The 27,072-nt window shown below is 52.5% G+C and overlaps 1 protein-coding gene across 4 annotated transcripts in view; it reads right to left on the bottom strand.

Annotated features, from left to right (window-relative positions):
* The window catches only part of TTC39A (tetratricopeptide repeat domain 39A), a 50,912-nt gene that overhangs the window by 17,008 nt on the left and 6,832 nt on the right, over nucleotides 1-27,072 (bottom strand). For 2 of the 4 annotated variants that reach the window (XM_061186596.1, XM_061186597.1), the window contains exons 1-6: nucleotides 21,183-21,265; nucleotides 14,272-14,376; nucleotides 5,935-6,066; nucleotides 4,962-5,038; nucleotides 3,627-3,694; nucleotides 1,714-1,778 (exon numbers count right to left, since the gene is read on the bottom strand). In XM_061186596.1, coding sequence (XP_061042579.1) covers nucleotides 1,714-1,778; nucleotides 3,627-3,694; nucleotides 4,962-5,038; nucleotides 5,935-6,066; nucleotides 14,272-14,376; nucleotides 21,183-21,220 — 485 coding nt within the window. In that variant the 5' untranslated portion in view covers nucleotides 21,221-21,265. Of the gene's footprint in view, nucleotides 1-1,713; nucleotides 1,779-3,626; nucleotides 3,695-4,961; nucleotides 5,039-5,934; nucleotides 6,067-14,271; nucleotides 14,377-20,648; nucleotides 20,700-21,182; nucleotides 21,266-27,072 lie in introns of those variants that run through there. The other 2 variants (XM_061186599.1, XM_061186598.1) reach the window with 2 other exon arrangements.

Genomic DNA, 27,072 nt, shown 5'->3' with positions numbered 1-27,072 from the left:
TGTTCAGATGGGGGCGGGAGGCCATCCTGTACGTCCTAGGATGTTCAGCAGCAACCCTGGCCTCTACCCACTAGATGCCAGCAGCAACCTCCCCCAGTATGACGATCAAAATGTCTCCAGACATCGCCAAATGTCTCATGGGAGGAAAAACCGCCCCCAGTTGGGAACCACTGGGTTAACTCCAACACCACCTCCTTGAGGAAGTCCCTCTGGAGTCTCTTGGTTGGAATCCAACCCTCTTTCTTCTGGTCACCAATATCTCAGAGTCCATATCCCAGTCTGCCTGGGGCAGGACAGGGGCTTTAAAGATGTACCTGCCTCCCTTCCAGGCCATGAGCATCTTGAGGGCATTCGCTCAGCAAACACGGACTAAGGTTTCTCTGTGCCAAGCACCGGAGGACAGCAGGGAGCAAAGCCATCAAGCTGCTGTCCTCACAACTCTCCCACTCGTAGAGACACACCCCTATCGAGTCACTGTGAGGATGAGGAGGAACCCTGGAGCCTGACCTCGTTTGGGGCTCTGGGAAGGTTTCCTCAAGGAGCTGACATTTGAGCTGAAAACTGAGGGATGAGGGGTTAGCCTGGCACAAAGTGTTCCTGGCAGAGAGAACAGTGTGTCCCAGGGCCCTGAGGGAGAAATCTGGCATGTTTGAAAACCAGAGGGAAGGCCCAAATGCCTGAGGCACGGTGGGACAGGAGCTACGGCTAGGAGGACAGGGGCACCTCCCAGGAATGACTCGGCAGGACCCCGGACTTTATTCTAAGAGCAGGAGGGGGTCTCAGGAGTTGGCAGGGACCGGCTGACCTGACAAGGTCTGTGCTTTGAAAACATCACTCTGGCAGCTGGTAGGGAGACTAGAAGGGCCAGAACACAGTCTGCTTTCCCTGAACAATTCCAGCAGAGACCCACAAAGCAGTGTGGTGTCCATATACTGCATGGTGTGCTATACCCCAGTAATACCTGGAAATCAAACTCACAATCTCTCTGCAGGGAAATAGTCACATTAAGTGGGGAAAATAAAGATGATAGTCTCAAGTCAATTCAAGTCAACTTTTAATGGAAAAAGAGTTTCAATGCCAAACTTGGGGCAGGGGGGAGGGTTAATTATTTTCAGAGCTTTTCTGATTTTGGAATTGTAGAGAAGGATTGCGGGACCACACTGGGCAGAAGTGCTCTGGACTGAGTCTTCATTCTTTGCTCCATAAACACGGCCTACGTGTGGCCCAGTGCTGAGACGGCATGGAAATAATCTGGCTGTCAAGGAGCTCCCAGTTTGGAGAGGTGGTGTGTATTATGTAAACATCATCCCTGTGTACTGGAGGGTTCAAGGAAGGCTTCACGGGGAAAGTGGCATTTGGATGGGGCCTTTACGGATGGGTAGGAGTCCTGCTGCTCTTCTCAAAATGACTGTTCCTGTGTCTTTCTCCCACCCCCACCAGACCGAGCTGTTTGTACAGAATATGTGCCTTGTTTTCCCCTAGCTCAGGGTCAGGCACAGAGTCAGCTCTCAGGGGGACCAAATGAACGGATACACACAGGGGAATAATATTCCAGAAAACTGAAGTCCTGAGGGTACAGAAATCTATCTGAGGTCACACAGCATTCTAGGTTTCCTGCCTCCAGCCAGTGCCCTCTACCTCCCACAAAGCAGCCTGAGGGGCACAGGGCAGTAGATGTTGTGGCCTCAGGCCCCCCAGGCCAGCCCCACTCACTTGTAGGTCTGGTAGCTGTTTCGAACTTTGATGCCACCCTTGATGAAGCTCACCATGTTCTCGTCCTGCAGGGGGGAGAGATGCTAAGAGCCGGGCCTGGGTGGGTAGCCACAGGCTTGAGAGGGATCATACAAGGCTCTGGATACTGCCTGGCCCTCCCTGGGCCCAGCTTTATGAGGGGCCCCGCGTGGGTGGGGTCAGAGGCCTCCCCACTCTACCCCTGGTACTTGAGATGAGGGTCTTGCTTGCCAAACAAGACCTCCACAATGCCCAGGGCTCGACCACTGCCTCCTTTACCAGGCTCACATGTACCTATACCATGTGCTTGGAGAAAGGCCTGGAGGAGATGCTCCCACCGGTTAACAGTGGAGGAACTGTGGGGAAGGAAGAGAGACGTTCATTTTTGGATTGCTTGTGTTTTTTTACAACAAGCAGGTATCCATCACATTTGTAATTTAAAGCGCCAGGACCTGGGGACTTACCTGGCGGTCCAGTAATTATGACTCCATGCTTCCACTAGAGGGGGCACAGGTTTGAGCCCTGGTTGGGGAACTAAGATCCCACATGCCACACAGTGCAGCCAAAACAAAAAAGCACCAATACCTACAGTCCCCCTGACAGTTCCACTCCCAGGTATACACCCAAGAGAAATGGATGAATGTCTTCAAGAATGCTCACAGAATCACTGTTCATAGTAGCCAAGAACCAGAAACAACCCAGATATCCTTCAGCAGGATAATGGATAAACAAACTGGTATATTCATAGAAGGCAATATTACACAGCCACGTACGACTGGGTGAAGAAAGCAAGTCCCACACAGCTTGAGGCCTTAAGAAGCTCAAAGGCAACTAAAACATAACAATATGCTCTTCAGACATGAATAGGAAGCTGAGAAAACCATTTTTTAAAAACAGCGCGGGGGATGATAAATACAAACTCTAGGTAGTGGTTTCCCCTGGGGAAGGGAGGCAGAGGGCAAGGAGATGTGCCAGCAGGGTTCTGTTCTCCGGTTGGGTGGGGGGTTCGTGGGCGTATGTGTAATAATAGAGTAAACAAACAACGGAAATAAAAGGCCATTCATGGTGCAATTATTACAGTGATCCTAACGAAGAATTAAGATTAATCCAATTCTAATCATCTGAGGTCCAAAAAGATAGAAAAATCACTGGCAAAAATAAACAGTACCCCAACAATAAAATTTATATGTGCCTCTCCACCCCAGTACACCTATTTACATGATGATTATATTTTATAATTATAATCCAGTCTTTTTGGTAAAATCATGACGTGATGGTTCTCATAATTTCCACTGTGGTGAGGAGCATAGGCTCTGAGTTGGCCAGACCTGGTTCAAATCCCAGCTCTGCCATTTGCTAACCATGTGACCCTGGGAAGGTGGTTCCTCCCCCGCTAATCCTCCCCTTCATAGGCCTGTGAGGTGCTGATTAAATAATACATAGAAATGTAGGTAAAAACAACCATGCAATGTGTATAAGGTATGTTAAAACGACATGCCTGTAATGTACATACAAAGCCTTGTATGTTGCAGGTTCTACAAGTCAAGTTCTTGAATGAATCACGTTTGATTCATTCAGACTAGTCTGCTGAATGAATCAAATGTAAAGCAGGCTCTGTCACCCCCGTGACATAAAAACAGCAGGGAAGCAGCAGTCACGAGGTGGAAGCACATCCTGGTAGTGGGTGGGAACGCGTGTGCTCCGTGTGGAGGGGCAGGACCCATCACCTCTGCCACTGAGCCTGCCCAGGGCCAGGAGTGTTGGGGTGACGGAGCCTCAGTCCTCGCCTCAACCCCAAGGGGGCTGGGCATGGCTGCTCTAGACCCTTCAGGCTAAGACGTGGTGATCCATCTTCTGAAACCCCCAGGCTGTTTGTACAAGAAGAGGGTTCCTACCTGCAGGAAGGTCAGGGCTGCTCTCTGCAGCAGGCACTCTGCGTAGCAGACCTCAGCGTGGATTTCCACTGCAGGGAGAAAACCAAAGCCCTGTGGCCTCCTGGGACTCTTGGCAGGAGGCTTGGGCCAAATCCTCCTCATCCCACTTCCCAAAAGGCAAAGGGAGCCTGAGTCAGCACCTGCCTGCCACCTCCCGAATCCCCATCACCAGGTTCCTTGGTGGCACGCACCATTGTCCTGAATTAGCTCACACCCCCGACCCCACCCCCGAGAAAGTCAGCAGAGGGCCCTGGGCCTTGTCCTCTTGTCCTCCGGGCGTCACTGTAGGTGCTGTGCACCAACACCCCTACAGTGCTGGGATGAATGGATAAACCCAGGGAAGCCGCAGGCTGCAGGAGTAAGGAAGGAGAACTAAGACAGCCCGAGAAGTCAGGAAAGACTTCCAGAAGAAGACACCTGAATTGGGCCATTTGAGTTGAACATGGGATGGAAGGATGAGGCAGGAAGAGCTTTCTCGGCAGAGGCCCAGGAAAGCCAAACAACTCAGGTGCCTGGGAGACAGCTGAGCCACAGAAGGTTGAAATGGGGTGGAGCAGGGAGAGATTTAGGGGACAGGGAAAGATGAGGGGCAGAAGTCTGGCTGTAAAGGGCCTTAAACACTGGTGGAGGCTTGCAGATTTGGTCCTGTGGGCAGCAGGGAACCATGGAAGGTATGAAGGAGAGAGTGGCACCATCATAAGCACTGTTTCGCACTGGAACCTTCAAAGGGCTCTCGAGGTGGGCAGGGCCATTCGCCCCTGCACTAAAGGGCCCCAAATTGCTCATGGTTGGCTGCTGCTGTCTCCAGGACTGCCACATGTGGTCATGGCACAAAGATGCCACATGGCTCTGGCGGCCCAGACCTTCTCTTCCACGGCTCCCAGCTGTTTCATCTCAGTGTGTCAGCCTCTAGAACCACATTCCTCTCAGGAGCATGTGAGATCACTAAGATAATTAAACCAGTAAACCTAACTGCACACACAGTCCTAAGCCCACACTGGCCTGAGGAGCAAAGTGCACAGACCTTGTGACAGCATTTTCTTTCCTCAATTTCCAGCAGGTAATACCGTCAGGTAAGTGAGTCTCACCTGCTCCCCCGCCCTCACCCCAGCCCCCCACCTGAGACCAGTCCTCAAAAGGCCCCAGGTCTGACCCATCTGTGTCCCAGTGTCTAGGGCAGGGCCCGGCCCCCTGGGTGACAACTGGGAGGACAGCTGCCCCTTCCCACCCCTTCCTGGGCCTGGAATCGGGCTGCCTGGCGTCAGCAGAGTTGAGAGGACATCCCAGATGCCACACCTTCTGTGAATTGGTCCATAGTGGGGCGGTGCAACAGGCTGCTGAAGGAATCTGTTACAGAGGACTTCCTCCGGTGCCTGAAGAGGAAAACGGGGTCTCAGGTCATTCAGGGAGGGTGAGCGAAGGGCCCAGGCACCTCCAACAGCATCTCCTGCCCCTCCCGTAGGACTCCACACACTAAACTCCCGGCAACTCCCCCCAATCCAGGCCTTCTCACACCCTTGCCCCTGCTGTTGCCTCTGCATGGAGCCCCCTCCCCTGCCCCCTCTACCCTGGCCAGTTCCTAGTCACTCTACAGGACCCAGCTCTGGCATCACCTCCTCCAGGATGCCTTTCCTGCTCCTCCAGCTGGAGCCCCACGACCCCATGAGCTTCCCTGCATCGTGCTGGGATGTTACTGTCTGTGCCTGTCTCCCCGATCAGGCAGTTCAGGCATCAGAGGGGCCGGGGTCTGATGATTCCCTGGGTGGCCAGTGCCCAGCACAGGGCCTGGCCTAGGGCAGGCAGGGGTGTGTCCCAGTGAATGATGGCTCCACCTGTGCATGAACCCTGAGGGTCTTATTCATTCACGCGTTCAGGCAGTTAACGTGTACTGAACACAAACTATGCACCAGGTCCCATAACCGATGTCTTCATTCAGTCCCCACAACAACGCTGTCATCACACCCATTTCACAGATGAGGAAAGTTCAGACCAGAAAGGGGCTTGCCCAAGGTCAGCGAGTTATTACGTGACAGAGCCAGGATTTGTCTCCTCCCAATCCAGCCTGGCCTCTGGAAGCCCTCCATGACTGTCTCAGACAACACAGCTCCTGAGGCAGTGCTAACAGGGACGGCTTTTAGCACTTGGGGACACCTTTTTTTAGCCAAAAGGAGTAGGACTAATAGTGGCATGTTAGGCACTGGGATGGGCCAAGGTGACAGAAGGATGGGCCTCACAACCCCTCATCCCTGTCCACACCCCCGGCCGCGACCTCTGACAGAGCGACTGGGCCTCCTTCAACATGTTGCCAGCAAGTAGGATGTCCTGGGGGTCAAAGGTCATCATGGCCTGCATCTCCAGGATGGTGGCATACGTCAGTGAGTGGTACATGCTCTCCTTGGTTCTGCCAGAGAGAAGGGACACGAGAGCATAAACTCCTAGAACTCCAAGGTAGCTGACCCTGTGTCATCACCCACCGTCCCCTCCCCCATCCCGCATGGGAGGACACACAGGTCCAGAGAGGGGAAGGGACTCGCCAAGGGCTGACCCTTCCATTGCTGCTCAGGAGGCCTCGGATCCCAGCTCCTCTTCTTCCTGCTGAGTGGCTCTAAGTGACTCTCCAAATCTGAGCCTCGGTTTCTCACCCATTCCATATGGATGGCAGCAGCAAGGCTGCCGTGAGGACTCCGAAAGAGCTCACAGTGCGTTGGCCTGAGGTGGTACTCCCCTGCGCCAGGGCCTGCCTCTCGTCTGCTGCCCCACCTACCGCAGGTCCTGTCTGTGGGGTCTCTTCTCTCCTCAAGCCCCACCTCGGGCTTGCCCATCCTTGTCCCCCGGACCTCACTGACCTCGCCACCTCCTGCCTCTCCCCACCCCACCATCTGATCCTGTCGCTCTCTGGTTGAGCCCTCCCGTGACTTCCACATCCCATGAGACAATGCTGGGGGCCCGAGGCTCCACACATCACAGGCCCTGCCCACCTCTCCAGCCCAGCCCTCTTATCACTTCTGCTTCTGACCCACCATCTGGTCACATTCAAGACTATACCACACTGAACCACACACACTCTCCTCGAGAAAAGCCCCCATTTTCCCTCCTGCAGGCCTTTGTCCTTGCTGTTCCCTCAGCCTGAAATGCCCATCCCCTACCCCCGCATCCCCTGACTCATCTGTCAAGGCCTTCAAATGCCTCAAAGGCCACTGGGAATCCAGGGCTCCCTCCCAAAGGGAGCATGTGTCTATAACTGAGGCACAGGTCACACTGAACTTGTATCAGCCGAGGCTCAGCTCTCTCCCAGACTGTGGGCACCTCAAGGACAGAGCGTGTGTGAGATTTATCTCTGACTCAGCACCAACATGACAGGGCTGAGCGAGCCGGTCTCAGGAAGCCTCTCCGTCCTGTCTCCCGGCTCCGCCACAGCCCCAGACCTCGCATCTAAAGGGTGTTGGGGGGCAGAGGGGTGGCATTTAGTCTAACACATGCAGAGAGCAACAGGCAAGGAAGGATGGGACCAATGCCAGTCCCCCTCTGTACGTGGGGAAGTCACAATGTGTCTGGGGCTTGACTTATGCTTCTGCAAAATGGGGACAATAATGCTGGCCTACCCGAGTCCATGTGGGTCTGGCTGGGGATTACCCTTGCCTGGCACACAGTAGATGCTGCAGTAATTTTTTGCTCCCTTCCCTACACTCCCTTATTAATTATTTTCCAAACTCCTCAGTGCCAGGCTTATGCTGGGAACTTCAGGGGAGAGAGAGATGACTAAGGTTTATAGACCATCTATTCTATCGTAAGACTTCACCCGTTCCTCATTCATAAAACACCTCTGTAAATTAAGTTGCTTTTTTACTTCTGGGTGATTCTCAGGTGATATTATCCTTGGAAGTCAAAGGTTCATGAAGGAGACCAGTCCTGGCAGCTGTCGGGACACCTCCCAGGTCTCTGCTAGAACTGCTTATCTGAGGGCAGTGGCTTGTGGAAAGGAGGCCACAGTCTGCAGTGGGGACAGAACTCAGGCTTCAGAGTCTCTCAGACACAGGTTGGAATCCTGGCCTCGCTAGTCACCAGCTGTGTGATCCTCGTGAGTCTTGTAGCCTCTCTGAGCCTCAGGCTTTTCCTCTGTAAAATGGATACAATAACCCTTCTCTCCCAGGACTTTGGGTGGCTTAAGTAGGGTGCCCAGGCCAGGGCCATAACACCGATGCTCAATGAATGTGAGTCTGAGTCCCTCTGTGTCCTGCCAGGGTCAAGGGTCATTGCCCTACATAAAAATTTTCTCCCTGAGGAAGGGTTTCCCGGGCAGCACACAGACCCACCTCCCAGATAATCCCCTTCCCCCAGGCCTCTCCAACTCTCACCCTCCTCAGCCCCAGGTCCCAGGCCCGGGACTCAGCCCCACCTGCCCAGCCCAGTAGGAGGGAGAGCCCCGCCTGGGCAGCTGGCAGGCGAAGTGGAATTTCTAGTCTGAGGCCCAAGGCCCCGACAGGCACCTGCAGCTGGGAATCCTAGCCCCTCCCCAGCCCATGACGTGGAAGCTCCCAACTCTGGTCTGGACTGGGATTCAGGGCACAGAGGTATAACAACCCCCCAGACCTCAGGCACCCCAAGTTTAGTCTGCACTCCACAAAGTCCTTGTTGTACATATGGCGACCAGACCCCTAGAAGCAACGATCCCCTCACCTCTGAGCTAGACCCACCTCTAGGACATGATGCCCAATGGGGTCTCACCTGCCAGGCCTAGACCGGCTGTCAAGATGGGGAGGGCACTGGAAGAGCCATCGGAAGAGCAGGGTGTTGGGACCGGGGACTCCTTGGCCACCTGGAGGTCTGCTAAGCCCAGCGGCCTCCAGCCCTTCCCTCCTCTGCCAGTAGCCAGGGCTCAGGCCCTTGTCAGCTACTCGTCAGCCATCCTGTCCTCACCATCAGGACGACTGACTCTGACCCAAACCCCACTGCTCTTTCTTGCGGACCCCCCTGCAGTTGCAGCCTAAGGCCTTACTTCCCGAGGCCCTCTCTGGGCGAGGATGCCCCCCTGCAGCCTGTCTCAGAGACAGACCCCCTGCCTCCAAGCCACTTTCCTTCACCCTCATGAAATCCCCCCACGCCTCTCAGACCCACCTCGCTGCCCTCCTCTCCAGCCCAACCACCTTCTGGGGGACTCATATCCCCAGTCCACCTTCCATCACCCTGCCCTCTCCCTTCTGGGACCTGCCCCAGCTCTCCCCACCCCAGCCAGGCTGACTATCTGTCTTCCTCAAATACACTAGATCCTCGTTCACTGCCAGGCCTTGGCACCGGCTGTTCCTCTGCCTGGAAATGCCCTCTCCATCTGGCTGACTCCTTCTCATCCAGCCTCTCTCAACTTAAATTTGTCACTTCCTCCAGGAAGACTTCCGGGGCTGGCTTCACGGGTGTGCGATCTGTGCAGTCACACAGGGCTCCATGCTTGGTTTAATGCTCTGCTGTCACCGTCTTGAAACCCTTAATAATTTTTGAACAAAGAATTCCACATTTTCATGTTGCAGTGCACCCCGGAAGGTATGTGGCTGGTCCTAAAGCCATTATTACTTGTTTCACTGGCGCCATGAGGAACCCTGAGAACGGCCCACGCCCCATTCAGTACTGCAGCCCCGGCACCCGGCCCGCCGCCGGCCACACGAGGGCACTCCTGAGGCGCTGCCAAGTGAACCGGCCCCAGGCGTCCAACCACCCCATCGCATGGGTCACCCCTTGACCTCCCCGTCAACCCACAGACCAGCTCTGTTTCTGGAGTCCTGCACGATACCACCCACCCTCCCAGCCACAGACTCCCCGCCTTCCGTCTGTGCGCTCGCTCTCATCACTCCCACTGCGCCATCCCCCCACCTCCAGCCTGTCCTCTCTCCCTGACCCCCCAGCTGAGCTTCCTCATACCAGCCACTCTCTCGTCAAAACCCTCGCTGCTGGCCTGCCAACTCCCACTGCCCTGGTTAGGAGCCGCGCCACCGCCTACTTTCTCCGCAGCGCTGCCACTGAGCAAGGCAGGAGGAAGGCGCCAGCCACACGGACAGGCACGCTCTGAGCGGGAACCCCAACCTCGGCCCATCATGCCACTCATAAACTTCTGCCCAGTCCCTGTCACCTCCCCAGCCCAGCAGCAGCCTGGCCCCTTCCTCTCAGCAGGGGACTTTGCTTCCTCCCTCAGAGGAATCCCAGGACAGTGCAGGGGCACACCACCCTGCCTCCGCCCCACACACCTGTTCTACCTCCTTCCCTCCCTCCTGGAAGTGGTGGCAGGTGTGAGGCCTTCTGTCCCAGGGAAACTCCACCTGCTTGAGATCCAGGATGGCCCGGGGGCAAAGTGTGGGTTGTGGAGCTGAGTGGGGCTGGATGTGCGTCCTGGTCCTGCTACTTATCAACCATGACCATTTTTTTCACCAAATGAGTAGTGTAGCTACCACGTTCCAGAGACAGTGCTCAGGGACACACACAGCACGAAGTAAAATAAACTAGAAGCTACTCGAAGAAGTGAAAAAGGGAAGGCAAATGGTGTATATATGGTGACATGTATACACCAATCTGTATAAAACAGATAACTAATAAGAACCTGCTGTAAAACAAACAAACAAACAAAAACCAAAGTAGTATAACATGCAGGTTCTGGTGTTAGTTTGGGAAAAAAAAAAAAGAAAGAAGTGAAAAAGGGAAAGCAGAAGCTGGGGGTGGGTGGGCGGGGGGGAGGCTTGGAGAGCCCAGTTACTCCCCGAGGGCAAAGCGTGGGTGACAGTGAAACGAGACACCATGCGTGCCATGGGGAGCAGTGGATGACACTGACCCCCCAGCATCCCTCACAGCTTCAGCGGCTGTGAATGGGGAGAGGAGACCACTTTTGAGCAAGAATTATTTTATCTAGACCAGTGGTTCTTAACAGAGATGGGGAGGTATTTTTACTGAATCTGCCTGCCCCTCCCCTGACAGCTGGCAGCTTCTGGAAACACTATTTGGTTGTCACAAGAAGGGGCCGGGAGTGTGCTCATGACACCCACTGTTTGGGGAGGAAGCGCTCCAACTCAGAAGAAAGCAAGACCCTTTTCCGGAATGGGGCAGGAGTCAAGAGAAAGAGAGGTTACAGGGCCTCCCTCACATGTGAGATGAAAGGTGGCCTCACAGGAAGCCTGTTCTCTCTGCGGTGCTTCCTTCAGGGCAGGCGTTGCCTCTCGGGGGCCTGGGTTGCGGAACCCCTAGTAGAGGGCCATCCTGAGGTGAGGGAAGGTGAGGCGGCCCCTCAGCGGGGAGGGGGCTGAGGGCGGGAGGGGGCAGTGGCAGAGAGGAGCCACTTCGGGACGGGTAGTGACCAGCAGGGAAGGGGAGCCGGGGAGCCTTCCAACAGCACTGGGAGGGGAAGCCAGATGTTCAGTGATGGGGCAAGATGGGGCCTGGCCTGCCTCAGGCAGCGGCCACACTCCCGAGCAGACCCGGCCCTGCCGCACCTCAAGCCGGATCCCCACCGAGGGTGGGGATGAGGTGTGAGCACTGCTGGCGGAGGGACTACCGTACGACTCGGGACCACCAAGCCCTGCAGCCGCCCCGCTCAGAAGCTGGGCCACTGACCCCAGACAGGAGCTCGATGGGTCAGTCAGGCCGAGAGAAACTGAACAGGCCTGGCTTGGGGCTTGGGGAAAGCCGTCCCCCTACCCCAGCACCTGCTTTCCCTGGGGACCTGGGGGAACCAGTGGTGGCAGAGGACAGCCTAGAGCTGAAAAGAGGGGATCAGGCAAGCAGGCAGCAGGCATGATTAGACCCCTGGCCCCTCACCCCTATCCCAGTCCCAGAACTCAGGCAGCCAGGGGCTCTCTGTCCAGATTGAGGAATGGAGGATTCTCCTCTGGAAAAGCTAACATCTGGGGCCCGCTCTCTGCCAGATCATCCAAAAGTTGATCCCACCAATTACAAGGCTTCTTGGCCCAGACTTTCCAGTTGGCCTTTGAGTGAATTTGCTCTTAAATACGACCAGACAGACAGCCAGGGACCATCGGGCATTTCAGGGTAGCGCCCCCTGCCCTACCATGAGGAGAGTATTCCCCCCATTAAACAGAAAAAGGAAACCTGGAGAAAGCCAAGATTATGCATGGAAAGAATAAAATATTTTTAAAAGAGATAATATTCTGCGATAATAGTAATAACAACAATAAATACTTATTAGAGGGCTTGCTACATGCCAGGTCCTATCCTCAGGACACTCATATTTTTAAATATACATATAAAGAACACAGTGCACTCATAAACAAAGAATAAGATGTTTTAGGAAAAAAAGAACATTCAGAGAACACTGAAGAGTACTAGGGAATTAATCATATGATTACACACAAGACAGAAAAGTCAGTGGATTTAATGATAAGGTTGAGGAACTCTCCCATAAATCAGAGGAAAAAAGATAAAGAAATGCGAGGGGGATGGTGTGCAGATAAATATCTTAGAAGAGGACTGATCCAGGAAGTCCAATACCTTCCTTAAACAAAGCCCAGGAAAGGGAAACAGAACGTGGAAGGATCATACGAGAGAATTTCCTAGAACTCAGTTTCCAAATAAAAAAATACCAAGGGGACTTCCCCGTTGACGCAGTGGTTGGGAATCTGCCTGCTAACCAGGGGACACGGGTTCGAGTCCTGGTCGGGGAAGATCCCACATGCCATGGAGTAACTAAGCCCGTGCGCCACAACTACTGAGCCTGCGCTCTAGGGCCCGCGAGCCACAACTACTGAGCCCGTGTGCTGCAACTACTGAAGCCCGCACGCCTAGAGCCCGTGCTCGGCAACAAGAGAAGCCACTGCAATGAGAAGTCCGCACACCGTAATGAAGAGTAGCCCCCGCTCGCTGCAACTAGAGGAAGCCCACGTGCAGCAACGAAGACCCAGCACAGCCAAAACAAACAAAGAAAAAAAAATGCCAAATAAAAAGACCTACATTCTGGCACATCATTGTGAAATTTTAGATTTGCAGGAATAAAAGAGAAGATCCTAAACATCTCTGGAGAAGGAAAAAAGACCCCATGCCATGTAAGAAGAATTAGGATTCTCCCAGCTACGGTACATGCCAGAAAACAGGGCAGAAAACAACGCCTTCAAAATTCTGAGGGGGAAAGATCATATTCATGCAACTCTCTCTTTGGAAATTTCTAGAGGACATGCTCTAGTAAAATGAGGGAGGATACAGATATGAGAGAGAAAAAGCCAGGCCGAGCAAACAGGAGAGAAGCAAAGGGGATTCCAGGAGCTGGCTGGAAGGTGGCCAGTAAACAGGCCTGTCCTCCAGGGGAGAGGTTTCCAGGAAAAAGAGGGACTGAGGGCTTACCTGATATGTCTGAGTATTTACGGAAAACCTCATGACTTGATGGAGTAGTTATAAAGAGTTCAAGATAAACATATAGCAAATCAGGCAAATGAAAAAAACAAGACAATTATTAACTCCAGAAAGAAAATGTAATCTTATAATGTAAGACTTGTCTCTGCAATGAGCATAATTACATAGTTATAATAATGAAAACACTGATTACTGATTTAGCCAGATATTGTGATATAATGATAGGAGGAGGGAAGGGAGGTGAGGCAGGGGTATAAGAAAGCTAAATTCTTGTCAACCATCAGGTGATGTGTAAAAGCAGAAAGTTAACAAGAGTGAACTTTATGGTATGTGAATTATATCTCAACTTAATTTCAGTTTTTAAAAAATTGAAAAAAGTGGTAAGTAAAGAAAGAGCACTCTAAGCATATTATTTAGAAATAAGGCAGGGAATTCCCTGGTGGCGCAGTGGTTAAGAATCTGCCTACCAATGCAGGGGACCCGGGTTCAATCCCTGGTCGGGGAAGATCCCACATACCACGGAGTAACTAAGCCCGTGTGCCACAACTACCGAGCCTGTGCTCTAGAGCCCTCAAGCTACAACTACTGAGCCCACACGCCACAACTACTGAAGCCCGCGCACCCTAGAGCCCACGCGCCGCAACTACTGAAGCCTGCACGCTCTCGGGGCCGAGTGCCACAACCACTGAGCCCGCGTGCTGCAACTACTGAAGCCCACGTGCCTAGAGCCTGTGCTCTGCAACAAGAGAAACCACCGCAATGAGAAGCCCGCACACCGCAACTAGAGAAAGCCTGCACGCAATGCAGCCAAAAAAAGAAATAAGGCAGTCAACACTAGAAGAAATGGCTAAACTACTGTCATCACTGCCCTAAAGCCTTGAGTAAAAGCAACTCAAGTCTTCAGCGCTTTGGAGGAAAATTTAAAAAGGGGCTGTTTTAGAGTTGGATTCAGTGGGAACAAGAAATCAAAGTGGAAGAAGCTGCAAGACCTGAGGGGAAGGAAGTCACAGTGACCTAGGGGAGGGCCTGGCTGTTCCTGGCTGTGGAATGGGGACCCTGAGCCATTTTTATGGGATTCTCAGGGGTCACAGTGACCCAGAAGGCTGAAGGCATTGAGTTACACAGGGTTCCTCTCACATAAAACCTCTGGTTCTCCATCCAACATCCCCATCCCTACACTTACATGTGTGCGTGCACGCGCGTGCGCACACACACACACACACACACACACTCACACCCCCTCCATCCCCAACCTGGGCTTAAGCCTCACCTGGGCTTGAGGTAGCTGAGTGCTTCTGAGAACTGGTTGGTGAGGAAGAGGTCCAGGGCGGTCATGCACTGGTCCAGGGACTCGTGGAGGCTGCTCACAGGAGTCCTGATGGGAGAGACACAGGCATGACCTGGGAGCTCTCAACAGAGCCTCAGCTGAGAGGCTCGACTGTCCTGGCTGGAACAGAGCCGCCCAAGGCCCACTCGAACTCCCTGGTGGTCCTTGGATGCCTGTCATGAGCTCCTCCAGGCTGCCCACTCTGTACTAAGACACAGGACAATTTGGACCTACCTCTAAGTGTCCCTAAAGGTGGGAGGGGGAGCAGAAGGGGGTGGTGTCATCTGAGATCGTGGGAGGGGCTGAGGATGGGATGTGGTGGGTTGGTGCAAGGAAACCTCAGGAATAAATTTATCTTACCTCTCACAAGGGTAAAAGGAGTCTTTGTGGCCCTTCTGACCCATTGGACTCTTCTGCCCCCACTGGGGGGCACAGCCTACCCACTAAATCCCACTTCAGCTCTTTTCTTACCTCCTCCTTCTCTAGGCCTTCTCCCGGCCTCCTCAGGCCTGCACTCTAGAACCCCACAGGCGCTGTCACAATGGGCCATAGTGGGCAGCCACCCTGTAAGAGCTGCCCAGGGCCTTTTATGTTCAAGGGCCACCTTCCCAATGGCACCTCCAGTACACCCGACCTCCTTCCAGTCCTTACACTTCTTGATAGCTCTTATCACCCTCTGACATATTTTTTTTTTTTTTTTTACTTATTTTTGTGTTTATTGTCTGTCTCCCTCCACTAAAATATAAGCTTCCTGAGGGCAGGAATCTTTGTTTTGTTCACTGCTGTATCACCGGCACCTAGTATCTGGTACAAAATGGGCTTTTGATAAATATAGGTTAAGTCAGTGAATGAATGAATGGATGGATGGATGGAGAGTCTTGGGCTAGGAGAGCAAATCCCTGCCCTTTCTGAGCCTCAGCTTCCCATCTGAAAGATGAGAGATGATCCCAAAAGTCCTGTCTGATGGTCTTATGAATGTCTCTTCTCAAGGGGTCTCTTTTAAGTAGAGAAGGTTCTAAAAAGTGTCCCGACAATCTTACTGAAAGGAGATCCTTTGCCCCCAAAGTTAAGAAAAGTTCTTTCTCCACCAGGTAAACTTCTACACCTATCATAAGGCCCAGCTCTAATGTCTCCTCCTCTGTGATGCATCAACAGAACTTCCCAGGCAAAATGAAACATGTTTTGGTCAAAACTGAACTCTTGTTTGTTCTCCCAAATCTGTTCTCCAGATTTGCCATCTCAATAAATAGTACCCCTCGACCAAGTTTCTCAAGTCAGAAATAGTCACCCTTGACACATCCTCCCCCTGGTCTCCGTCATCTACTCCATCAATAAGCCCTATCAGTTCTACCTCCTGAACATCTCTCAATCCACTTCCTTCTACACCCAGTGCCCCCCAGTCCAGGCCACTACCATCTGTACCCAAGTCTGATGGAAGACCCCTCCTCTACTCCTGTCCATTCCTAACTCTTTTCTGTTATCCCATTTTATTGTTTTTCATGCCTCTTCTCTCTCTTCTTTGCCATCTCGTTCACTCTCTCAGTTAGATTCTGAGTAATTTCTTTAGGTCTTTCATTTCGCTAATTCTCTTTAAGTGGGTCTCATCTGCTACTTATCCTCTACTGAGTTTTTAATTTCAGTGATTTTATTTTTCATCTCCAGAAATTCCACTTGGTTCTTTTTCAAATCTGCTTGGTCATTTTGGGCAGTATTTTGTTCCCTGTGTATTGTGGCAAGTCTATCTTTGATTTCTTTACACATTTTAAACACAATCGGTTATAATCAATATCTTATCACTCTAGGATCTTAGACTCTTAATTCTGCTATTTCTTGCTTCTGGTATCTATTGCTCACAGTGACTTGTTTCCTTGTGTGTTTTGTAATTTTACCATGAGCTCCTATTTGACTGATCCCAAAGGGATTTTGAAATGAGAATCCATTCCTCCAGAGAGGATTTTCATTTACTTCAGCCAGATTCCCTGGGGTGCTACCACCCCCCCCCCCAAGACCATTTATGTTACTTTTTTTAGTTTTGCATTTCCAGGACCACAGAGGTAGTGTATATTCAAACCTGAAATTTGTGTGAGGGCAGACCAACATGTATAATTGTCTAGGGAGCCTCTTTGTCCCCACAAGAACTGTCGTCTCCCTTTGTGGTGGGTGGGTGTTTTTTTCTAGTCAATGCACCTATTTGCTGAGGACGCCCTTTGAAGGTAGCAGATTCACGTGAGGTGGTAGGGAGGCTAAGTTCCAACTCTTCACACTGTCGTTGGGTAGCCCCAAGTCCTTATTTCCCATTCCTTAAGTGTCATTAAAACTCAAGGTTCTAGGTTTCTGGAATTTGTAAATACCCTCAGGTTGCTGTGGCTTCATCTTATTTACCAGCCTGATTTCAGCTCTCTCTTAATTCTTGGCTTGAGAGGATTTGTTACTTCTGTGGGCACTCAGGAATGTATTTTAAAGGATGTATGTTGTAACTCATCCAGCCTCTAGGTAGTTTTTTAAAGGGATAACGTAGGAAGCATTATTCCCTTTACTCTGTCCTTCTCATAACAGCCAAAATTATCTTTTTAAAACCCAAATCTGACCATGTCACTTCTGGATTTGAAATCCTTCACTGTCTTACTCTTAGGATAAAGATCAAGTTCCTTTCCAGGACCAAAAAGGCCCCACTGGAAGCAGCCAAGTTTCTGCCTGAGCCAGTGCCCACCAGCTCAGCCCCAGGAAGTCAAGTCCATTGTCCTGGCTTCTGCCCATCTCTAAACGATTCCAGAGTCGAGAGCTTACCTCCCACTTCTGCGCACACCCCGCTCCCACCCCCACCTCCACCCCCATCAAGAAAGAGGTTCTGCCTCCTCGGTCTACCTGGAGAGAAAGATGCACAGACAGATGGACTGACAGCACAGAGGCGCAAGGTCCCTCCCCTGGCAGCCCCAGCACCACTTCCCCTTAACTGTCGTGAGGTGGGTCTGCAGTGACCTCTCCAGACGGGCAGCTGCTTTGGGGCAGCCCTGGAGCTGATTTCTTCCCTGCCACAAATATCCACCGATCTCTGGCTCTGGGCCAGGCCTGGGGCTGGACTCTGGGGAAAGAAACTGGACCCAGACGTGGGCCTGCCCTCGAGGGCTACAGTGACGGCCAGAGCCATCAGGGCTGTGATCATGGGAGTCACTGGGGGCTGGGGAGGCCCGGAAGTGAAGGGGGGTGCCGTCAAGGAAGCTTTCTGGATAAGATGGCCCTGAATTGAGGACAAGATGGAGAAGGAAGTCCCAGAAGAGGAAAAGAGTGTGAGCAAAGGGCTGGAGGCATGATACCATAGTGAGGAGGGGGCACAGGCCCTCATGGGGCAGGTGGAGAAGACAGAGGCTCTGGAAGGCCTGTAAGTGGACGGGTGGGATGGGGGCATCCCAGCTGGCTGGGGAGCTCAGGCTGGCTGGGGACACTGGCCCCATTTGACCTAATAATAGCATGAACAAACACCTATCACCACTACGAGAATATCACTTCAAGTTATCTAAATTGATGACTGCATTATTTCACTCAGTCCTCCCACCAGCCCCAAGAGCCAGATGTTCTTATCTGCATTTGACAGATAAGTGAAGACAGTGAAGACAGGAACCTGATGTCCTCCTCCCAGGAACCTGGGAGAAGACAGAAATACTTTCTGCAAGAGCAACCTGCCAAACCGTTCCCCTCCCCTGGCTGTGACTGAGGTCCCCACTTCCCTGCAGGCTGCCCCCATGTCTTTAAGGCCTTTCTGCTCCAAACCACCCTGCCGGGGCCCAGGCCAAAATATTCCTGGGCTCCCAAGTGGTGATGGTGGCCTCTTTGCTGTGCCAGGTGGAAACTCTGGTATGGGGAGGATGCCGAGCAGGGTGGAGCGTGGAGCATGGCTGGTGATGACTAACACCAGGAACTTTAGTGTAGTGGGGGAGGGGGCTTGAAGCCAAAGTGATAAGAGAGCCACCCCACTCCCCTTCCCTCCCACCTCCCCACGGTGGTCTGCCTGGAAACCACTACCTTAGTGTCTGATGGGCAGAGCTGGGGGACGCTCTTCTCCGCTGGAGACAGGAAACCCTCCTACCCTGACCCCAGTCAGGGTGAGATGGGTGGGGCAGTGGAGGCAGGGCGAGGCAGTCACTCAGAGAGCAGACTGGAATCAGAGCTGGCTTTTACTTCCTTCCAGCATTCAGGGGGAACTTTTGGCTCAGGGGGTAAGGCAACCTATCCATGGGGACCTGTCACTTCCACAGTAACCTTTCTAAATTGCAAATACGATTGTGACTCTGCTCCCAGAGTCCCGCTTAGCTGTGCATAAAGCGAGTACCATGTGGCAGGGAGTGATGTGGTGTGGCCTAGGTAGCGTGGAGTTTTGAAAGCAGACACCCCTGGACTCAAGCTGCAGCTCAGCAATCACTTGTTGGAGAAACGTGGGAAGGTTCTTTAACCTCTATGAGCCTCAGTTTCCTCATCAATGAAATGGGAATGACCTACCTCCCAGGGCTGCTGGGAAGAATGACTGAGACAGTGGAAAGCACAATAAGAAGTATTCAGGAAACGTTAGCAATTTTTTTTTCCTAAGATTATGTATTTCCATCATTTCTTTTACTGAGCAGCACCACTTTTATAATGAAACTAAGTAACTTTAAAAGATTGAGTGCACATATCCTGTAAAATCCCAGCAACTCCACTCCTACCTGGCAACCTGGAAGAACACTCACATATGTGCAAAGGACAATCATTCAAGAATATTCATTGTTTGAATAGCAAGACACTGGGAGCCACCTCAGTGTTCACCAAGAAGGCTGGATAAATAAATAAATGATGGTCTCTACATCAGGTGGCATATCATACTTCAAGGCAAGTGGGGACCAGGGCTTCAAGGATCAAGAGAGCTAAATCTCAGTAACCTGAAGCTGAGTGAGAAAAAGCAAGCTGCAGAATGATTTATGCTATATGACTCCATTTACAGAAAAAATTTAAAGAACTACATATTTTTTAGGCTTATACATACTCAGCAAAAGAATAAAAACAGACAGAGAAATGATAAAACCAAAATTCAGGATGGTGACTATCTCTGTAGAGGGAAGGGTGGGGTGGTCCACAGGGGCTTTGACGGTCTTTGCCATGGTTTATTTCTTAAAAAGAATATGAAATAAACAGGGCACAATGTTAACATCTGAAAAAGCTTGCTGGCAAGGGCATGGAGTTCATTTTATTATTTGCGATATTCTTCTGAAGGCTGAAAATATTTCATAATTTTTAAAGTGGAGGAGATTTAAATGTTGGTCTTTTCACCACTGAGCCTCACACATGGGGCCGGGCCCAGAGCAGGCCTGGGAGTGTTTGTTGACTGCCTGAATGAGTGTCTATGGTGAAGGTGGAACAGCTTTGCCCCTGCTCTACTCAGACCCCACCAGAATGGCACTGACCAGGGCCAGGGCCAGATGGACCTGGAGGGCATGCAGGTGGGCAGGTATGGTTTAGTGTGAGGACGACCTGCCAGTGCTAGAAGGGCAAGCTCATTGCCCTGGAGGCCCAAGGAGGGGCCAGAGGAGCCCTGGGTTGTAGAGAGGACTCAGTCAGGGATGTGAGTGTGCAAGGAAGAAAGATGAATGAGGGTTCTAGTCTGGGAGTTCAGGATTCTTTGATAGGTGCCCTGCTCCATGCCTGCCTTCTCTCCTGGAAACCACTTTTCTGGGCCCAATGGGGTGGTGCTCAGGACTGGGCAGAAGGGATTTAACCAGCTTCCAGATTTACAAAGACCAGCCCAGAGAAGGAAGGGAGCAGCCAGCCCAGCCTCCCTGTATTTTCCAAAGGAGGGACCAGAAGTCTAGGGAGGATAAAGGACTTGGTCGATGTCATACAAAATGCTGCCTGACTCACCAGGCGACCCTCCCCCAGGCCAGGGTGTCCACCGGCCACCCAACTTCCAAGCCCTCAGCCTGGGACACACACAGGCCCTGTGGAGGCCTCCAGCTGACAGCTGGCACCAGCCTAGTCACCTCCCTGTTCATGTGTTAGTCCTGAGGCCCTAGGCAAATATTGTCCCTGGTGGTGAGGCTCCAGGCAGAACGGCAGCCCTCCCAGCTCACCTGCGCAGGATCTCCACCCAGCAACCTCCTAGCAGTGCCGGCTCCCAGCAGCAGGGCTCCCAGCCCCTATCCACGGGGGCCCAGGAATGGCAAAGAGTTGCTCCAGGTCTCCCAGCAGCTGGCAGCTGTCACTGCTACAGGGGCGGTGTAGGGGTCCTACAGGGTTCCTCAACGGGGTGGGGTGGGGATGAGCAGAAGTGCCACGTTGGAAGTGACAACACCCACCTTTACTACCCCTGTTCCTGCTGTGCCCGGTGGGCCGGGCCGGTTCCTATCTTAGTCTTTTTACTCCTCCGAATATCCCTGAAGATGAAGTACTGTCTGGCATCGCTGGGTTCAAATCCCAGGCCCACTTCTCACCTCCTGGGAGACCTAAGACAAGTCATTTAAGAGCTACTGCTCAGTTTCCTCACCTGTAACGGAAGTGACAATAAGAGCCCACCCACAGGTGTGGAGGTGTAAACGCCACGAGCGGAGGAAGGAGGCTCTGACCCGGCTGTGGCCACAGCTTCCTAACAAAGTTGGGACCCAGCGGGGAGTGACCGACCGACCCAGGGTGCCCAGGGCCTCCACCGTCCCCGCGCAGCCCCATCCCCGCTCCCCGGAGGCGGCGGCGGCACCCGGAGGCCGGGAGGGGCGGGGGTCGCAGTGCCGCCCGGCAGAGGCTGGAAGCTGCAGTGCGGGCCTCGGGGGAGGCCAGGCCCGGCACCGCCCCCCGCCCCGCCCGCGCCCTCCGGGGCCGCTCCGCCGCGCACTTACCCCGCGGGCACGGCGCCCAGGGCGCCGGCCGTGGTCATCGCCGAGGGGGGCGGACAGCGTGCCCCCGCGGACGCCAGCCGCGGCCCAGGTGCTGCCGCCGGAACCCGGAGCGGGCGCTGTGCCGCCGAGCCGCGGACGCGGCGGCCGGGGAGGGGCGCGCCGGGGGCGGGGAAGGCGGCGGGGCAGGGCCGGGCCTCGGTCTGCCCACCTGCGCAGTGGGGCCAGGCCGCCGGCTGACCGCAGACGCGGGCCCAGCAGCGGGCGGGGGCTGTTTGGGGCGGGCCCGCCAGCGGAAGGCGCCCCCGCCCCACCTCCGCTCTGATGGGTAAGACCCCGGGGCGCCCAAGGTCTGCCCGGCCCATGCCCCCGGGAGCGGGGGCTCACTCCTTCCTCAAGGAGCCCCACCAGTGTGGTCCCGGGAAGTTCTCCTAGGCCTGAGGTCCACCTCCCTGCCACTTTCACCGGCCCCGACCCGAGCCCTTCATCATCCTACTGCACTGGTGGGGGGCATTCATGCAAAGAAAGGCACGGCCTCCAGAGTCAGGCTTGGATTTTAATCCCACCCACTTGTCCACAGCTTGACTGTGTTTTCAGGAGACCAGAGGCAGAAAATAACGCGGTTTAGCACTCACTGCTAGCCAGCAGTTCACACTCGCCTCCTCAAATAGTCCCCATAACTGCCATTTTACAGATGGGGAAACTAAGGCACAGAGTTCATGTGACTTGCCCAAGGCCACTCACCTAAAAAATGGCAAGTCGTGATTGGAACTCAACCCTCCTGACTCCAAAGTGCACACTCTTGCCCTCTGGGTCCCCTCTCCCCTGAATCCCCAGGGCCTATGTGGGGTCACCCATAACACTCCTCAGATGCCTACTGTGTGCCCAGCCCTAAGGTATATGTCTAGGACCAGGATTGAAGCCGACCTGGTCTCCTGGCAGAAGAGCCACTGGCCCATGAAGAGTTAACCAGCTACCATGTCCAGGCCCCAGATGCTCTTAATCATGACTCATCAGAGCACGTGGCTGCCATTAGAGCTGTCCCTTCACAAAGGCAGGGGACAGAAGGAGGAGGGACTCCAGCACCCCTGGATCTGCCCTGAGCTCCAGGATGTTAGAAAAGGAAACAGGAGGAGTCTGTAGAAGCAGCCATGATAGAAAGAGGGCTTAGACTAGGTCCTGGGAGAGCCAGGCAGATTGGGCCTGGTGGCAGAGGGGAGAGGTTTAGGGGATTAGTGTTTAAATCTAAACAGGTTGCCTGGAAAGGTAGTGAGTTCTTATGCTGTCCATATGTGAGCAGAGGCCAGGTGCTCACTAGCAAGGGTCATCCCACCTCTGGGATTCTGACATAGGCATGGAAAAGATAATTAACTACAAGGAGTGGGCTATGATAACATCCACTGTCATCTACAGAAGTCCAGATAAGGGAGAGTGCTATATAGGCTGGGGGCTTCCTGGAGAAGGTGGACAGAGTTGAGCCTTGAAGTTTGTATTATTTATACACAATGAAGTTGTAGAAAGGATGTACCAGATGGGTACATGGATGAAAAAGCATGGAAGTGGGCAAAGGTACACTGAGGACAGCTGGAGTTTGTGAAGCTGGTGAGAAGGCCAGCACTGTGTGTAAAGAGGAGCCTGGGTGAGGAGGCTGGCGGTGGGGGGGGAGGGGGTCTTGTCACATGCCAGGCACTTTCAGGTCTCTAGGCATTTGCACATGCTGTTCCCTCTGCCTGGAACACACCTTCTTCCTTGTCACATATTATTCATTCATTTAACCAAGGGATGATCCAAAAGCTTACAATTGAAAGACTTCTTTTTTTAAAAAAAAAATACAAATTTACCAATATAAAATTGCCAGGGTCCTCCCAGAGCCTTGGGAGGGGCCAGGTGAGTAAGGAGTTCTGAAGGTTTATGCTACATTAGCTTCAAAGTAAATATTTACTGTATTTGACCAACATTTATTAAAATCCTGCCCTGTGCGAAAGCTCCTACTCACCCTGCAGGTTTCAGTTCAGATGCCTCCTCTTCCAGGAAGCCCTTCCTCCCTAGATGGGTCAGGGGCTTCCTGGGCACACACTGCTCTAACCCACTTTGACCTCCCCTATCACCCTGGGTGAACACCATCTGTGTATGGTGGGGGTGGAGTGAGGTTTGTATGTGACTGTCTCTGCCATCAGACTGGGACCTTCTGGAGGGTAGGGCCTGGTCAGACATCTCTGTATCAGTGCCTAACTAATCACCAAAAACTTTAACACTGAGTCTAGCACTTTACCATTTTCCTCTGAGGTAATGATTATAATAATGACTGATATTCATCGAAGGCTTATTATGTGCCACACATGTTAAGTATGTAACGTGGATTATCTCGTTTAATGCACACTTTTAACCACCTCTCTGAGCCTCAGTTTCCTCATCAGTAAGATGGAAGTACTGCCTGCTTCAAAGGGTCATTGTGAGGATTAAGCATTTATATGTGTAAAATGCCCGGAATGGTGCCTAGCATGTGCTTACGGTGTTACATAAGTGCTCTGACGATGGTGGTGACAGTGCCAAGGTAGATGCTATTATTCTCCCCCTTCTACAGATGAAAACTGAGGCTCAGCTTTGCCTTCAGAGCTGGAACTCTGCCCATGCCACAACGGTGGCAGTGATGCTGGGGCTACTCGCCTGGTGAGTCAGAGCATCAGAGTGGCCCACCCCTCCTGAGGGTTGCACCTGGGTAGTTCCCGGCCCCCAAGAGCTCCTGCCTAGCCCCAACCCTGGGGAGCCTGTGAGTCACCATTATTTCTGCCTCCCAACCCCGGTGACCCTGCTCAGGTCACCTGCTAATTCCCAGGGGACCAGGAGAGCATCCTGAGTCCTGGGTTCCTTCCTCCCCTGCCAGGGGACCTTTTTTTCTGGTGCTTTGTGCCTGGGAGATGCGAGGCCTGTTTTCCTCTCTCATCTTCTCCTCAGCCTGCAAGAACAAACCACTGGGCTCACTGCACTTCTCAGTGGCCCTGAGACATCTCAGTATAGACTGTTTTCACCAATACCATCTCTCAGCTTAAGAAGGCCTTCAGGAAATTCCCTGGTGGTCCAGTGGTTAAGACTTGGTGCTTTCACTGTCAGGGCCCGGGTTTGATCCCTGGTCAGGGAACTAAGATCCCGAAAGCTGCATAGCGTGGCCAAATTAAAAAAGATTTTAAAAAAAAAGAAGAAGGCCTTCAATAAGTATCTGTTTAGTGAAACCTCCTCAGAATGCTCCAGAAAGCTCCATAGTAGCTTTATCTCCCATCCTACAGATGAGAAGACTGAGGCTTAGACCAAGTGTGACTTGGACTCAGGTCTAGCCATATCTTAAACCAGGTCTCAATTCTATCCTGTAGAGAAAATGGGTGTGTGTGTGTATGTGTGTCACAGAAATAGGGGTGTGAGCATGTGAAAAGTGATGCCATCATAGAAGGAGCTTAAGCTGTGAAGTCAGTTCTCCTCTCTGAATCTCAGTCTTCCATCTGTAAACCTGGGATAATAGTGCCAACCTCTCAGGGATGCTGGTAGGCTTACTGAGCATTACTTGGGTGACCCCTTGTCCCCTTCCCTATTCTCAGTGCCTTACTCCAGACCTCTCCCTGGAGAAAGCCTCCACCCCCAGCCCCACCCCCACTGTCTCTAAAGCCCAGAACTACCCACCTCAGACCCTAGAGCCCTCCCAGCGCAGCTGAGCTGGTGACTGTAAAGCAGGTTTTCTTAAAGTGAGTGAGCCCCACCCAGCAGGTTACAGGCTTGGGCTCGTTAATAATTCACAAGTAAACAGGCCCATCCACAAAGGGCCCTGGAAGAGGGCTGAACCAGTCACAGTTCTTCAGTATTCCCTGGAGAGAGGCCCTTAGGGAGCACGAGGCCTGCTTCTTGGGCCGGCTGCCTTCCTCCTCAAGGACTCTGGCCCCTACTAGCTATGAACCTCAGACAAGTTACTGCCTCACTCTGGCCCTTAGTTTCTCTCTCCCCACCAAATATAAAAGGGAGAGAAGATTGCACCAGGAAGTCAAGGGCCCTCCCTGCTCTGATGTTCTCAGTTCTGGGATCTGAGCTCTTTTATGAATGTCTGGTCTCCAGGAGCTGCCAAGGGTGGGTCTAAGAAAGGAGCCTCCAGTCAGGCACAAAGGACCAAGAACAATTCTGAATGAAAAGAAGATACAGAATGCTAATGAAGGGTTTCTGGCATCAAGTGGCATCCCGTCAGAGGTTAGAACTTGGGCTGCAGGACCAGGAAGATCTGGCTGGACTCCTGCCCCACCATGTCCTGGCTGTGCAGCCCCAAGCAAGTCAGTCACCCTACTAGCTCGAGGCAGGGCAGGGAGCGGTTCAGAGAGCAGGTTTGCAAGCCAGGGCTTATACCCCACCTCTGACACCCTGGACTTCATCTCTGAAATGGGGATGTTGATGGTACCAACCTCACTGGGTTGCTGTAAGGATTAAACGAGATAAAATACATAAAGCTCTTGGAATGGGGCCTTATCATTATTCTTTGAGCTTTAATTTCCTCACCCATAAAGCAGGGATAACAAGATTGTCGTGAGCATTAAATAAGCAAATGAACCCAAAAGAGCTTTGGAACTATGCAAGGCTGTCCAGAGAAGAGGCATTTCCCCTATGACGTGCACCCAGACCTGGCCAGGACCACAAGGACAGAGCAGCATCCATTGGACACTTACTACATGCCCTCAGGGCAAATGTGCTACCTCACTCACTGCTGGTGGGAGTAGAAAGTGGCACTATCTTTCTGAAGGGCAACTGGAATTATCGGCTGAAAGCCTCAGAAAGATGACCAGTAACACCTGGGTAGCAAACATGTCTTAAGAAATAATCACAGACACAAAGATTTATGGTACATTGATGTTCATCATAGTGTTTCCTATAATAAAGATACAGCTGGAAATAACCTAAATGCCCATCAATGAGGAATTAGTTCAGGGACTTCCCTGGTGGCGCAGTGGTTGAGAATCCGCCTGCCAGTGCAGGGGACACGAGTTCGAGCCCTGGTCCCCGTGTGCCACAACTACTGAGCCTGCACTCTAGAGCCCGCGAGCCACAACTACTGAAGCCTGCGCGCCTAGAGCCTGTGCTCCGCAACAAGAGAAGCCACTGCAATGAGAAGCCCGTGCACCGCAATGACGAGTAGCCCCCGCTCACCGCAGCTAAAGAAAGCCCGTACGCAGCAACAAAGACCCAACGCAGCCAAAAATAAATAAATATATATTAAAAAAAATAAGGCATTAGTTCAGTGAACTATAGTGAATTTGTAGGGTGAACTATTCTGCGGATATTAAATTTATACAGAATTTATTTGCCTGGATTACTGCATTGTCTCCTGTTTCTCTGCTCTTACCCTTGTCCCCTTATTGTCTACTCTCTACACAGCACCAGACCCACTTGATCAGATCATGTCACGCTCCTGTTCACACCTCTGCACTGGCTTCCCATGGTGCTCAGTGCAAAAGTTAAAGTCTTCGCATGGCCACCAGGCCTGGATGCCCTGCACCCCCATCTCTCTCTCTGATATCATCTCCCTTTACTCTCTTATTCAGCCACACCGGCCTCCTTGCTCTTCTCCAAATATGTCAGGCAGGCTCCCACATTGGGCCCTTTGCACTTCCTGTTCCCTGTGCCTGGAATGCTCTTCCTGCAGATATTCACATGATTAGTCCCTCACCTCCTTCAGGACTTAGCTCAAATGTTACCTTCTCTGTGAGGCCTTCCCTGACCATTCTATTTAAAATGGAACCATTGCCCTCATTCTCCCAATTCCTTTGCCCTGCATTATTTTTTCCATAGCACTTGTTATCTGACATCCTGTATATTTTGCTTATTCGTTTAGTCTCTGTCTCTCCCTACTAAATTCTACACTCCA

Source organism: Eubalaena glacialis, chromosome 3 (assembly GCF_028564815.1).
Source record: "Eubalaena glacialis isolate mEubGla1 chromosome 3, mEubGla1.1.hap2.+ XY, whole genome shotgun sequence".
Lineage (NCBI taxonomy): Eukaryota > Metazoa > Chordata > Mammalia > Artiodactyla > Balaenidae > Eubalaena > Eubalaena glacialis.
Note: the sequence above shows the minus strand (reverse complement) of the source record. Positions and strands in the feature narration are given on the sequence as shown.